Source organism: Aulostomus chinensis, chromosome 13, assembly GCF_037954235.1.
Source record: "Aulostomus chinensis isolate RoL2024-O1b breed Wild chromosome 13, RoL_Achi_v1.0, whole genome shotgun sequence".
Classification (NCBI taxonomy): Eukaryota; Metazoa; Chordata; class Actinopteri; order Syngnathiformes; family Aulostomidae; genus Aulostomus; species Aulostomus chinensis.
The window spans coordinates 12,949,473-12,964,687 of NC_141332.1; the positions used below are offsets into that span (position 1 = coordinate 12,949,473).

General features: G+C 43.5%; 3 protein-coding genes across 3 annotated transcripts; 2 read left to right on the forward strand and 1 right to left on the reverse strand.

The window, feature by feature from the left end:
* The first annotated feature begins 413 nt into the window (after positions 1 to 413).
* LOC147250923 (uncharacterized) lies at positions 414 to 4,572 on the forward strand. The gene is made up of 9 exons (XM_086222464.1): positions 414 to 468; positions 874 to 987; positions 1,078 to 2,739; positions 2,817 to 2,916; positions 3,035 to 3,183; positions 3,261 to 3,373; positions 3,463 to 3,552; positions 3,627 to 3,749; positions 3,831 to 4,572. Exons 1-9 carry the CDS (start codon positions 414 to 416, stop codon positions 3,990 to 3,992), a joined length of 2,568 nt encoding a protein of 855 aa, XP_086078590.1. The 3' UTR covers positions 3,993 to 4,572.
* A 1,417-nt stretch (positions 4,573 to 5,989) lies between these two features.
* Positions 5,990 to 11,246, reverse strand: LOC147250924 (uncharacterized). The gene is made up of 11 exons (XM_086221392.1): positions 11,153 to 11,246; positions 9,536 to 9,720; positions 7,947 to 9,422; positions 7,772 to 7,864; positions 7,578 to 7,682; positions 7,393 to 7,502; positions 7,117 to 7,308; positions 6,867 to 7,029; positions 6,609 to 6,774; positions 6,435 to 6,529; positions 5,990 to 6,353 (listed from the first exon to the last, which is right to left on the reverse strand). Exons 2-11 carry the CDS (start codon positions 9,687 to 9,689, stop codon positions 6,268 to 6,270), a joined length of 2,640 nt encoding a protein of 879 aa, XP_086077518.1. The 5' UTR covers positions 9,690 to 9,720; positions 11,153 to 11,246; the 3' UTR covers positions 5,990 to 6,267.
* Positions 11,247 to 11,379: 133 nt separating this feature from the next.
* On the forward strand, positions 11,380 to 14,658 carry irg1l (immunoresponsive gene 1, like). The gene is made up of 6 exons (XM_086221393.1): positions 11,380 to 11,612; positions 11,966 to 12,020; positions 12,117 to 12,304; positions 12,651 to 12,743; positions 13,044 to 13,249; positions 13,731 to 14,658. Exons 1-6 carry the CDS (start codon positions 11,595 to 11,597, stop codon positions 14,656 to 14,658), a joined length of 1,488 nt encoding a protein of 495 aa, XP_086077519.1. The 5' UTR covers positions 11,380 to 11,594.
* The last annotated feature ends 557 nt before the right edge of the window (positions 14,659 to 15,215 follow it).

Sequence of the window (15,215 nt, forward strand, 5' to 3'; positions counted from 1 at the left end):
TGGTCAAAAAATTGAATGTATAATCTCTATGTTCCCCAAAACTTTATTTAAATCATGGGTGGTGAAATAAAATCAAAACAGAAATTTTAATAGATAATAATCTATTCTTAATGGGAACCTTTAGCCTGTGTATATCCAAATATGAATGCTGTTTGTGTTTACAATAAATGATTACCGGTATTCAAATTTTTTTAAAAAAGCCCACTATATGTCTAGTGCATTTATAATTCGCTATTAATAATTTCATCCTGCGACATTATTCTTTGTCCATTCCTTCACTCCACTGTCGCGTGTGTCTGTATTTTCAGGGGTCAGGTTTTTCCCAAAGATCCTCTGAGGTTTCCGCTGCGTGCTGACGTCACACGTGGCCTATAAAGCGCAGCGGTGTCCAGCCGCCTGCATTCACCTCAGCGATGGCACAGCTGCGGTCTCTGCCTGCGTCCGTGGGCACACTGGCCGTGTCCGGCGGTAAGCTTCGATTTATTGATTTATTGATTTATTTCGGCAAGTGTTACGATTTGAGGGAGCCGAAACAATCAGCCATTAGACAAAAAAATAAATAAATACATGATATCTTATTATAGGGCTATAGATTTTGTGATTAAAATTAGCATGTTGAGTGTTTTTGAACTAAAAAGAACTTGTTGCTTACTCTCAATATCAGAGATCAGTTTTTTTTCTCATGAACCATTAAATGTCTAAGTGATCCGTCTGAATATTGTTAAATCAAAGGAATTGATAAAGTAAAGCAGGCTCTTGTAGTCACTGATTAAATTACATCTTTATTTTCTTGGGAATGTTAAAAACTGTAGTAACTTGTTTTTGTTAGTTTCTTGTCGTGGCTGATGGCTTTTGCTTTTGTTCATTTTTCAGGGTCTCTCCTGCTGTTAGTGAACAGCTATGCCAGCTCTTCTGAAAAAGACTTCATCCCCCATACTGCACTGGGGATTCTGCTCCTCATGATTGCCATCCTCATAGCTTACGCAGGTTTGTTTGTTTGTTTCATAGCTATTTTATTAAATTTGTTGTATTTATATCACTCTGTGAAAGTATGAAATTGTTTGGTCTCCCTCCCAGGCGTCTGTGGCAGCCTGTCCCGTGCCCAGCTCTTCTCCTGCCTGTGCCTGAGCGTCTCCGCCTTGTGGTGCGGCTCCAGCCTGGTGTACATCCTGGCAGGATGGGGGGTGCTCCAACACTCAGACCTAAAACAAGCTCTGGTCCCTGGCCTGGCAGCGTTCTCTTTAGCCTTGTTTGTCATAGGCGGTGTGGCTCTTGTTGTAAAGAAAGCAGTTCTGTCTTTCATAGCTTTGGGTATTAGCTTAGCTTGCGCCCATCAAATTGCTGGTCTGTCCTCTACAGGTTTTGGCCAGACAGCCACAGCTTCCAACTACTTCCTTGTGTGTCTAGTGGGTGGGTACTTTGGTTTTGGATGTCTTTTGTCCACCATCACTCACAATAAAGTGAGACTTCCAGGAACTGGTCTGGAGAGAGAGGCTGTGCTGCCGCAGCAGGGGTGTGCTGATGCAGAATCAGTGGGCATGGTGATGAACCTGCTGTCAGCCTCAGTGTTGACCTGTCCTCTGCTCGGTGTGGTCCCTCAGCTCTCTGTTGGACATGTCCCCTGGCTATGGACAGCCGCAGTCTTCCAGCTTGGTATGTGCATCCTCTTCTACCGAACCATGGACACACTCTCTGCTACTTTTTACAGCTTTACTGCTCTCCTGAGATTTGCAGAGGGCTACACTGCTCTGCTGTCGTTCTACTTGATCCAGCCCCTCTCCTCTGTTCCCGTACCGACCGTCTTCTCGGTGCTCTTCTTCATCCTGGCTCTGTTCACCTGCCAGAAGAGCTTGCTGGAGGGCTTCTACCAGTTATTATTTGCAGTTTACTGTATTGCCATCGCAGTTAAACCCCAAGGTTTCCTCCAGGGGGGTGCTCAGGGTGTACAGGCGGCCATATTTGTAGGCTCCACCTGCATGCTTTTAATCACCACCTTCAATATGGTCTCCACTAAAAAGATCCCCACAGGACGGAGCAAATTTAAAGCATTAGTAGCCAGGATGAGGGGTGTCACTCTCAGAGATAAAAAGAATCACAGCCCTCACCTGGGATACTCCAAATATGCAGATGCAGAGGTGTTAGGCCACGCCTCCAGTGTGCTGGCTGCTTTCGCCATCACAGCATCCCTTGGTGACACAAATGCTTTGTGTGAGCTGGTTCTTCCTTGGGTGGTGGTAGCTGGTGGGTTGCTCCAGCTGCTCTGCGGTTCAGTGGGGTTCTCCCGGGGTAAAACCTTTGAGAGCACGGTTTTTATCCTCTACGGGATGATGTGGTTAGTGTGGGGGTCGACCAGATACGGAGGTCTGTACCATGACACCAGAGGCTTTAAGGTGGCGGTGGGGATCATCAGCTTCATGCTGTTTAATTGTTTAGTGATGGTTGCAGCGCTGTTTCTAAATGTCACCTGGTTTGTCTATGCGCTCACCTTCCAGCTCATCATCATTAGCTTCTTGCTGGATGCAGTCAGTGTGCTGCCTTATGGTTATGACATAGGAGTCACCATCATCTTTGGCCTGGTCAGCTTTTATTCTTTTTTGGCGCAGCTTTTCAACGGCACCTTTCAGTCGCCCCAGATCCCCTTAGGGAGTCCTTTAATAAAGCTGAGCGGTGCTGGAAGGGGGGCAGATTTCTGTCCCCATGTGCCTGCCCACAAGACTTCGTCTGTCCAGCAGATTGCAGGTAAGAAAGGTTGTGATTTTTTTTTCAAATACAGCTGTTTGTATGTTTTATTTTTCTTCCTCTTTTCTGTTCTTCAGAAATCATGAAAAATGGTGGAATATGTGGAATCCCTACGGATACGGTCTATGTGCTGGTGGCTGCTTGCAACAGACCTGACGCAGTTATCAAAGTGTTCAAGTGAGGGAGGGTCTTGTCTGTGTGTATGTACGCGTGTTTGTGTATGTGTATGTGTATGTGTATGTGTATGTGTGTGTTGTTATGTGTGTGTTGTAATTTACCAGTAGTTTGACCTCAGGGTGAAGAAGCAGGCGCAGGACCGACCCATGTCCCTGTGGCTCTCCTCCATCAAGCAGCTTGAAGCGGTTCGACACCTGCTGAGCCCTCTGCTCCTTGACTTCATGGAGGCAGCATGGCCCTCCTCCATCAGCATGGTTATACCCAGAGGTAGGTGTGTGTTTGTTGGAGTTTACATGTGTTCGCCTCATGTAGGGAACAACATATGAATTTCTCCTCTCCCACAGGTGCATGGATGGAAACCTTAGGTTTAGGAGATGCTGCAAAACACATAGGTACTCCACAAAGCATCGCCATCAGGAATCCGGACTGTTCCGTGGCCACATACCTCATCAGTTTGGTAATAATTCTGGATGTGACTCACTTCCTGTCTTACAGTGAACAATAATACATAGCAGACTTAAATATAAATGCTTATTTTTGTTGCAGGTGGGGCCTGTCGCTGTAACCTCAGCCAACCCTACAGGCGAGGCTGATACAACTCATCACAACCAAGTTTACGCTAAGCTAGGCGAGAAGGTGAAAACAGAACCTCAGTTTTATGAAATATAAGAGCATCTGTTTTAATAGTAATGTGCATTTTTCTGGGGCAGGTGGATGGGGTTTTATGTGACGGACCCTCACCAGAGAACATTGCATCGACGGTGGTTGATTGCACCAAGATTGAAACGGGACACATCGGTTTCTTCAGAGTGGGTCTCATTCCAAAATCCAAGGTAATATCAACATCTTTATGTTTTATTTGCTTTTAGATTGCTCTTGCGCTAATACTATGTTTTTATTCGTCTGCTTTGAAGGTTCTTAGCATCTTTGAGGAGGTCTGGAAGCGACACAAACAAGGATGGACCAATCCTGCTTTTGAATTCGAGATGCCTCAGCCAGAAACAAAAGAAATTCCAGGAAATGATTTAGAGTCAGACACAGGAACTAGAAACTCTACACAGAGTCCAGTACCTTAAAATTGTTCATATAAATCAATGAATTGCCCCATGCTGCCACTGCACATAAATATCAATAGCCAGATGTACGCATGCATCAATTAATTGTCACGACCAAGTTTTTCTTTACTTGTATGGATCACGTCTCATAAGCACATGTTGCACTGATTTGCACTGTATTTTCTGTGTGTGAGCTTTTAATTTATATTGTTGGCTCTTAAATATTATCATATTTAAATATCTAAGTGGTTGAATATTCTGTTGATGTAAAATTACAATAAAGTACTTTCATACCATTAATGCGGTTATTTTGACGACCACAGATGTCCTGAGATCAATCTTGCTCACCCTGGAGGTACTTTGTATGCTAATATTAATGTAATTTTGAAACTATTTGTTGCATAATTATCAAAACTGCAGTTTTCACTCTGCCATGGGGATAAACAACGTGTTTCTCGCTCGAGTCCAATTTATCAAAAAAGTTGCACCACTGTCAAGTTTAATGATTTTTACATTTGAAAGGCTGAAGTTAAGTTTTTACAGTTACGAAGTTGTTAATTGAATCATAAACTGATTCCACTGTCCAGTGTTGTGCAAATTTTGCAAGTGAAAAATTTGTTTTTTATTCCATTTTGTGCTCTTCAGGAAGTGTTTGGCTGAAATACTGAAATGTTTGAAAGTTGGTTTACATAAAGGAAAAACTTTTGAGAGCCAGTGTGTCCTATCATTGGTATTGGCTAAAGTAAAACTGATCGATATCACTCTTACCTTGGGTTTGTGTTGCTCTTGCTACCCAGAATGCAGGTCTGTTAGTGACTCCCAGTATCTCTAAAAACAGACTGGGAGGTAGAGCCTTTAGTTACCGGGCTCCTCTACTGTGGAACCAGCTCTCTCCATGGGTCAGAGAGGCAGACACTTTAACTACGTTTAAGTCCAGGCTTAAGACCTTCCTTTATGACAGAGCCTTCAGTTAGGACTGGTTCAGGTACCTCTGAACCATTGATAGCTATGCTGCTACAGGCTTAGACTGCTGGGGGACACATCAGGTTACATGGAGCCCTTCCCTCCTCTCCTCTCCTCTCCTCTCCTCTCCCCCCCCCCCCCCCGCACATTTTTGGAACTGTCATTACCACTACTTGTTGCACTTTGTAGTTTGGCCTTGGTGTCTCGCAGTCTCTCTGTGTTTCCACAGATCCACCAGAGCCCCAACCGCCGCCTGCATCGCCCCCCTCCCCCCATTCCCCACTGTTACACCGGCCTGCGCTCCCCTTCCATGAACCAGTCTGCCATCCAGTCCCCCATCAAGCTGGCTTGCTCTCCCTGCCTCCCCTACCAGAAGCTTCCTTCTTCAGCTGTTATTAACATTTCCGTGTTTCCCACATTTTGTATTGTAAACTGTTTTCTTGTCTGTAACAACATCTACTGCACGTCTGTCCGTCCTGGGTGAGGGATCCCTCCTCTGTTGCTCACCCTGAGGTTTCTCAGATTTTTCCCTGTTAAAAGGGTTTTCTATGGAGTTTTTCCTCAGTCGATGTGAGGGTCTAAGGGCAGAGGATGTTGTTATGATGCCATGTGAAGCCCTTTGAGACAAACTGTTTGTGAAAACGGGCTCTACAAATAAAATTGCCTTGCCTTGCCTCTTCTTTACACCAGCTGATTGTCTTGTATTTAGGTCCTTGATAGAGAAAATGTAGGTACATGAACGTGGAAAAGGATTTTAGCAGAAAGACTCCGCACGTTGTCTTGGTTGGTAAAATAATTTTCCGTTTTTAGACAGGCTCTCTTTCAAACCTCCTGAACAACCTGGATTAGAACTACATGTAGTTTCATGATGGTAAAATTCATCCAATCAACTTAAGTCTGTAATCAAAGCTGCAACGTCCGTAGATTTTGCCAAATTTTGACTTTTTGAAAAAATGTTTGAATATTTTGATATATAATATATATATATACTGTATATATATATATATATATACACATGGACAAAATCAGTCAAAATCATTCTTTATTTGCCTGAAAATGCACAGTGAGCAGGGAAAAAAATATTCCTTCTATAAAGATGCTTTACATTCAAGCATAAATATCACTGAACCGTCAGTTGAGATTCTTCATTAAATGCATCCCTCGCTGAGTTGTCATTACAGTATTGTAACTTTCCCATTAAAATGTAATTGTAGTTTTCACCCTGATCCCCAGGGTGGTGCAATCGACATGAAGAGGCTGATGATGCTGATCTTGTGGGAGGAAAATAAAAAAGTGTGAAGAGGCAGAATAAGTTAAACTGGAGATTCAACAATCACAGCATGGTGCTTTTCACTCTGTCAAAGATCTGTTGGATTTTGGCTGCGGGGACACACCCCTCCCTGATAAAGCTGATGGTTCCTGTGGGCAGAGCAGAGGCTAGAGTTAGAGAGTTCTCACACAGAGGAAAGAGCATGTGTTAGCAAATATTCAGCTCTGTACCTTCATCAATTTTAAGACAATTGATAACAGTGGAACCGGTCACTTCATTGGATTCCCCGTCACTCAGGACTCCTTGGATTTTGTGTCCCAGACGACTTTGTCACCGAAAAAGGAAAAGAATCTTTATTGAATATGAATCATGGCTTTGGTAGAGTAGAGCTCGGTGGCACTTACTCGATGACCATGCTGTGGTGGGTGCTGTCTGGCTCTCCGCTGGGATTGGCTGACGTAATGGCAAGAGGTCCAGTGATGTCACAAAGGTGGCCTGTCACAGTGTGGTCGGGGACACGGATCATGATGCTGTCGCTGGTACCAACGTGGTCATATGCTGGTCCCACTCCTACATATGACAAACAGGAGGAGAATACTAAGGGACATTTGAGTGAGATGAAACTATCATCCAGTTCTCTGCTGGTGATTTGGCCAGTTTACCCAGTTCTAAGAGCCAGTCTCCTTTTCTGACGATGCAGCTGATGCCTCCAGGATACACATTCCTCATAAACTCCCAGAGCAGAGGGCTGAACGGAGGTTTGGCTGCCACCAGCTGCTCCACGCTAGAGATGCATATACAGATGGGCTTCTCTGCCGGTCTGTCCTATCATGTCACAGACAATGGGGTCATTTGGACATATGCAGCATGACAAATATTACTTCCAACCATCAGCTTAGTTTTGAATCTTACTTTAATATTGTAGATGTTTTCTATAGCCTGAGGATTCTTGCAGGATGCAGCCAGAGCGTAGACGGTGTCTGTGGGAATGCCACACACTCCTCCCTCCTCCAGAAGACCAGCGATCTGTAGCAGGCCACTGGTGAGACGTGAGTTAGCCACAAGACAGGTGAGCTTCGGGGAAGCCTCTGTCCTCACTTCCTCCTGAGATGAATTTGATGAAAATTTCATAAAATACACAGACAAGTTAACTGAAGATCGTAGTGGAAAAAAAGATGATTTTTTTACCTTTAATAAAGGAGGGCCCACAGGTAGCAGTCGCTGAGAGAAGGTGCAGTTCACCAACGATGCCAAAGCTCCATATATGCAAACTATACTAACCAGTGCAAGTACGGCCACTGTAAAGAACACTTGGTTAATAAAAATCTTTATTAAGCTTTATTACAGGTTGCCTTGACCTAATCTATGCTTACTCTCTAGTTGGTAGGGCAGTTGGTGCAACATGGAAAGCAGGAAGCAGACCAGTAGCACCTCAAAGATTGCTGTTAGGGACAGCAAAACCAGGTTTCTGTAGGCAGCTGGTAAAAACAGTGGATGAATTTCCATTTTATTAGGAGAAAAATGTTAAAGATGATGTTAGAAATGAAAAGGAGATAAGAAATCTTACCAATCAGCATGATAAACGAATTCATGACCAGGAATGCAATGGCACCTGCTGTAAAATGGTATGAAACCTCTCGGGAAAGCTGGAGCTGACTACCTAGAAATGAAAAACAGCATTCTGTTAAAAAAAAAAAAATCAATCATAAACTGCCACTAAGCACTTGTTTGCGCTGACATACCTGCAAACCTAAAGCAGGTCCAGGTTGCCCAGACTGCCACATAGATGGACGAGACAACAGAACCAAGCCGGCCAGATCCTGTCACTTGTAACCTGCTCACAAAGGTCTGGATGACTGCACCAGATATGAGAACCCAAGGGACAGTCAAGAGAAGAAATGCAGGATTTGTGCTGGAGATGCTGGCATGGAGAGCAGAGAGAGCTGCAACTCCGTTTGAAAGGTAAAACAGGGTGTCTGAGGTCTGGTCCGTGTGAAGAAGCAGCTCTTCTCTTGACTTGCAGAAATTCAGTGCCTGCTTTAGCTTGTTAGTGGAGATGGGCTGTGATCCGACCGGGATAAGAGACTTCTCTGCTATAGTGTTGATGAGACGTGAGAAAGTAGCGTACAAGGAGGCTACAGAGAGAAGAGAACAAGCTACACCGAAGAAAACGTAATATTGCTCAAGAGGAATCTGGGAGATCGTGGAAATTGTGAGCAGCGCAAAGAACATGTTATGGATCAGTTCCAGAAAATCCATTGTTAGACTTCCACAACCAAGCACCAAGGCTGCCAAAACAAAGAACCAGTTCCCCATCATTGTTTCCCTCCCAGAGGTCACTGCAGTCACCTGCACAATCACAGCAGACGTCACAAACTCCTCCCAAGCTTTGACAAGCCAGTATGTGGCGTGTAGCCCAAACTTTGTGGTGTGGTAACAATCCTGGCGAAGATGTGAGTAGTAGCTGCAGAGCAACATCGCCACTGAGATGATTGACACCCAGGCAGCACCTAAGACAAATGACCTCATATACCCAAAGCTGTAGAAGGCAAAAATGAAGGATGCAACAGTGTCACAGAAGAAACCCAAGGCCATAGGTTCTGCATATTTGGTGTTTTTCTTCTTCTCTGGGTTACTACTCTGGGAGACATTGGCGGTTCCTAACAGGAGAACATTGAAGAGAGGGGTCCCAAATCCTTTGAGGGTTAGATGCTGAGTTAGACCTTTGAAAAGCAGTGCAGCAGAACCGTAGATTGCAAACATCAGAATGAGCAACTCAAGAATCCCCGATACCACGAGAGCCCAAGGACTCGCCAGCAGACAAACCGCTTCAAAGATTAGCGTTGCTGTGATGGCGCCAAAAACAAAAGGCATGATGTAGTTGACAATGGCTGAGCAGAAGGAAAGAAGAAAGGACAGGAGAATGTAGGGGACCAGACCAGCAATCGCAGACTCTTTTATGGACAGGTTTACTGGGATCAGTACGGTGGCGTTCTCCAACAGGCCGCTCATCACATCAGAGGATGTGTTTCTTAGCATCAGCTGGGGTTTTGTGGGAGTTTCGTCTGCTGCACCAGCGTAGATCCGCGTTGCACCGTAACTTCCCCAAAGAGCAGCATAGCCAACGAAAGCAGTCGCACTCAGATGGTCATATTTTCGGAAGGAAAGTAGCCCAGCTACGAGTTGGCAGACACCACCGATGAGGATAAGATGGACTCCTTTAAAAAAAAAAAAAAAAAAAAAAACAGAAATATCACATCACTTATGATGTTATTTACTTATTCCAGTGCTTCTGATAGCATTATTAAATCACTGTTTCTGCAAGTTTTACCTGCAAGCACGTTCTCGACCCCCTGTGGCGCTACGCCCGTGTGCGCTGTATGGAAGTTCTGTAGAAGCACGAGGAATGCGCTGATCCCATTTGATAACATGCCTAAAACTCCTGGTTCAGCATAGAAACAAGCAGGAAAACCGTCCAGTGTCATGGTGAGATCCGCCCTGTGAAAAACACTTTGGCTGAAAAAATAAAATGAATAAATAAATAAATGATTCAGGAAATAAATTCACAATATTGCCTTGATTTTGATTTATTTATTGCAGGAAGACCTTCACCATAATAATCCAAGTATAGGTTGCATAAATATGAACCTTTGTACAAAGGGAAATAAATGAAAAATAAAATTGTTTGTGACTGGAAACATTTAGTTTTTGTGCATCATTGAATGTAAACTATTCAAATTCCACTCAAAGAAAAGAGGTTTGTGCATGATGTGTTAGTACCTGCGTAACTTTTAAAGAAGACCTAGCTGAAACAAGACTGAACACAAATGAACAGTGGTGAAACCGTCAGGAATATCAATGTCAAACACAGATGGAAAACCGATTCCTGCTGGTCCAAACAAACAAACAAATTACATGCTGTTACTGGACTATATTTGAGGTGGAAATTCCAACTCCCTGAGGACTGTATTGACCTAAACGCCTCCAGAAACCTGAACGTCACTCCCTGCCCAGTCATTAGAGGGCTGACCCAATCTTGTTGTGTAGTTGTAGCAGTAAGAGAAAGCAGTTGTTTACAACTTCCCTGACTAGAAAGAAGCAGGTACCTGCATGAATACGCATATTAATCTATATCTACCAGACTGCTATCAAAGGTCAAGGGCTGCCAGTTTTTGAGGGTTGGTGGGTATTTCCATATGCATGAGGCTGGGTAGCGCTAACCAGCCAACGATTTCCTGGCTCTCACTGCCTCTATCATCATATCACCATCGTTACTATAAATGCACCTGTGGAAAATAAAATTGACATTTTTTTTTTATGTGCTGTTGATATGAATTTTGATTGTATGTTTGTATCATGATTGTATTTATCTAGAACAGGAGACATAGACAATGGCACAGGAATTCTTCTTCTCTGCTCTATAACAGTAGCCTAACCCGGCACAGGGAGTTGTGCTGTGTTACCATTCGCAACATCATTCGAGTTTAGAATTGATTGATATGTGACATTAATGTACGTAAAAATACCAGTGACAGTTTGATCTCATCAATTGAACAATGACACTATCAAGATTGTCTGAGTAGATAGTAAAGCAAAGTTGCAAATTATTATTCACATTTATCTGCTTTTTTATGAACCTTCTCATTTATTAGATTGCTGCTCTGTATTGGCTGGTACACAGGTATGAGAGTGGGATGGGGGAATGATGTCATAAAATCCCTACATGAACAACCTGCTAAAGTTGAAAGCTAAGCTTATATATTCTTCTACTATATTTAAATTCAAGCATATTTACAACATTTAAAAAATGAAATAAGCTTTTGCCAACCTTCCAAGGATTTTTACTGACTCAAATATATCTTATCTCTATATCTTTTTTAATAGATTTGTATTTTGAAGCAATTTTAGTTTTTCTGGAAATAAGGAGCGAATAGAAATAAGTTCTTACCAGGTGAAGAAGCCCTGACGTGCTCTGAAGCAAAGATGAAACTATGTCATAAATATGGCTCTCCTGCGTGTGGGAGGAGTTCAGAGGACTTTCCCAGAATTAAGGTTCAGTCTGTAACCTGAGAGGTGACCTATCCAACAACAATACAGCTCCTGCTCCTGTTTTCTGTAGAAGATGATGACAATGATGATGTCGATGATGCTAGGCTTGTGAGGATGATGGGCAGAAGAGTTGCAATTCCTCCCTCTAATCTGAATACAGTTTTGTTCTAGATATATGTGGGCTCTTCCTTGTTCCACCCATTCGGTCAGCATTAGTAGCCATTGTAACTCCTGGACTATATAAGACATGCAGGTTGCAATGTGAGCAGCATCAGCCTCCTTCTCAGCCTGCAAAATCTATTCCTGCATCAAAAAGAACAAAGAGCGACATCAAACTCAACATGATCTCCGTGTTACAGGTAATGAGTCAGTGGACTTTTGCAGATACTTGTGAGTATATTGATATGGTTTTATGATATATCAATGAGGAATGTTCAAATGTGTTCTGCGGGTCTTTTCTTGAGTATATAACATGGGAGAGTTGAACAGAGAGATTGTCAAATGATTCATACCCACCTGTTATTGCACCACCTTATCAGCACAATAGCTCTTTCAAAAAAGGCACCTAAGTTGAGCAATGTTCACTTAGTGATGCATGCCCCCAAATTTAATTATACACGTGTCCAACAAGAAAAATAACTGAACTTGCAATGGATTTAAAAGTGTTACCGTTACACGCGTAAGGAGTTCAACACTCTTCTGTGCTCTGCAGAGAACCATCAGACCAATGTGGGCTGTTAGAGGATCACACAGCTCTGCTGTGGAAGGTACGGCACACTCAGTACTAGTTTGTCCTCTCAGTCCAAACACTATCTTTATCCTCACTGCTACCTGACTTTTTTTTTTTCCCCCTTAAAAAACAGTCTTGAAGTGCCCGACCCCTGAAGACACAGTCACTGCCAGCTTTGGGAAGTTCATCAGCGAGGTAAAATCCCAGCATTTGTCGTCTGTAGTCCTTCACCGGAGTAAAAGGATGGTGCTGGACAGCATTGGAGTCGGTTTGATCGGCAGTACAACAGACGTGTTCCAACTGGCGCTACAGCACTGCCAGGTGAGGAAGAGAAAAAAAAAAAAGAGTCGTTTTTTTAAATTCAGGTCTTATCTAAAAAAAAGGAATGAGACAGATGAAAGCAAATGCCTGGTCCTCTACAAGCAGTTGTCATGAGTCAGTACAAAAGTTGTGTGTGGACAGATGATGACCTTTTCCCCCAAAAAATTCCACGACTGACTTACAAAGACACATATTCAACAACTGAAGAGTGATTAGCCAGATTTATTTAAAGAAAAGTTCACTGTGTGAGTGTGTTTGCGTGTGCGTGATGACACACTCTCTGACAATTTAAAAATGTCCCTGGAACAATTCCCTATGTTTACCTGTCTCCATTTCTTCCCCTCAGCACACGTATGCTCCCCATGACATCAGCTCTGTGTACGGACGCAGGGGCACCAGGCTGTCCCCAACACTGGCAGCTTTTGTCAATGGAGTGGCGGTTCGTATAAATAGCAAGAAAACAGAGTGTCACTATTGTCACACCAGACGATTTCAGACACACTAATTCATTAAATTATTACTAAAACAAAGTCTAGCGAGGCAACCACAGGAAGGATTGATGAAGATTCTGAGGTGATCTCACTGTATCCAACTGTAGATATTTCCTAAAGAAGCCATCAGAGTATCCAGCTTGTTGGTGCAGCCAGCTGTTATGACTCAAGCATGTTACACACTCTAGAAGGAAGAGTGAGCTGATATTGTTTAATCAGATTTTTGAAAATGTGCCCTTTCGCTACAGACTCACTCCATGGACTTTGATGATACATGGCACCCTGCCACTCACCCCTCAGGAGCTGTGCTTCCTGCTGTGTTAGCTCTCAGCGACATGATGCCTGCGAACAACAAACCCAGCGGTCTGGACTTGCTGCTGGCTTTCAACGTTGGCATCGAGATTCAGGGTCGACTGATGAGGTTCTCCAAGGAGGCTCACGACATCCCTAAGAGGTCAGCATGAGTAAAATAGGACACTTGGCCACATCAGCAGCAGTGTACTGCACCTATAATGTTCTTTGAGAGGAATACGTACTTCTATATTACGCATTGAGAGCAGGTATCTGCATAAAACGGTCTGTATAAGACTGCACTGATCCGTGCAATGTGGTTTACAGAGGCCACCACAGTGTAATATGCAGTCTCTTAGTGGTGCTAGTGAGCTGTGAAAGGTGTGTTATGATGGTCATCTCAGGGACAGAAGAGGCTCTGTGGACCGTAGCACAATTACACACGTGGAGGAGACTATCACAGAGGACAGTGTTTGGCAAGTGTTTACACTCAGTCTAATGGCCCATCTGGTTATTTATGTGTTTATTAAAGACTAGGGAACAGGCTGAAATAAACCATTTCTACGTGAAGGTTGGTTGTAACACATGCGAGTATGAAAAGAGAACACACCTGATGATAATGTTTCTGTCCTCCTCATCACCAGGTTTCACCCTCCCAGTGTAGTGGGCACCTTGGGAAGTGCAGCAGCATGCGCTCGCCTCCTGTCATTGGATCCATCCCAGTGCAGTCATGCATTAGCCATCGCTGTATCTCTATCTGGAGCCCCAATGGCTAATGCTGCTACTCAATCTAAACCCCTCCACATTGGCAATGCTTCACGTTTGGGACTGGAGGCTGCCATGTTGGCCTCTCAAGGCCTAGAAGCCAGTCCACTGGTCCTGGATGCTGTTGCAGGGGTTGCCGGTTTTGATGCTTTTTACAGTAACTACATGCCACAGCCATTGGAATCACCTTTTGGTGATGACCATGTGTTTTTGCTAGAGGAGCAGGACATGGGCTTCAAACGTTTCCCTGCTCATCTGGGGATGCACTGGGTAGCAGATGCTGCAGCCTCAGTCCATAAGCTTCTTGTGGGCATTGGCAGCGGCACTGTGTCCCCATTTCAAGTGCATGACATCCTGCTGAGGGTCCCCCACTCAAAATACATCAACAGGCCTTACCCTGAGTCTGACCACCAAGCACGCCATTCTTTCCAGTTTAACGCTTGCAGCGCTCTCCTGGATGGCAAGGTGACTGTGGAGTCGTTCACCCCCTCTGCCATGACACGCCCTGATCTGCTTCGTCTGCTGAGTCGTGTGCGAGTGGAGCATCCCCAGGACAACCCGGCTAATTTTGACCAAATGTATGGTGAAGTCCAGGTGACACTTGTAGGGGGAGACATTCTGAAGGGACGCTGTGACACATTTTACGGTCATTGGCGCAATCCACTGACCAATGAGAGCCTGAGGAAGAAGTTTAGAAATACTGCGGGGGTGGTGCTTCCCCCTGAGAAGGTTGAGGGGCTGATGGCAGCGGTGGAGGAGCTGGACAGACTTGAGGACTGCACCCCACTTCTCTCACAACTGCAGTGAACAGACCCTGCCATACCAGGGGTGCAATGATAAAACATTGGTAAAAAAAAAAAAAAAAAAATATATATATATATATATATATATATATATATATATATATATATATATATATATATATATATATATATATATATGCATACACTGTCTTATAAGAGCATATTTATGCAATCCACTCTGAATTGTTTGTATTATTTTATTTTGTCAAGAAATAAATATTATGAATTGTTAAATAATTTTAACTCTGGTTTCTTAAATGAATTCTCTGGGTTTATAACAGTTTAGTTCTTAAAACAGACAAAATCATGATTGTAGGTGACTTCATTATTCAAGCGGATGTTGAAAACTACAGTCTGAGAACTGCATTCACCTCTCTTCAAGTCTCAGTCGGTTTCCATCAGTCTGTTCATGAACTCACTCACTCACTGCCACAGCCACACCCTTGACCTCGTCCTAACATATGGAATTGAAGCTGAACATCTAGTCAAGTCAAGTCAAGTCAATTTTATTTATATTGCGCCAAATCACAACAAAAGTTATCTCATGATTCTTTACAGGTA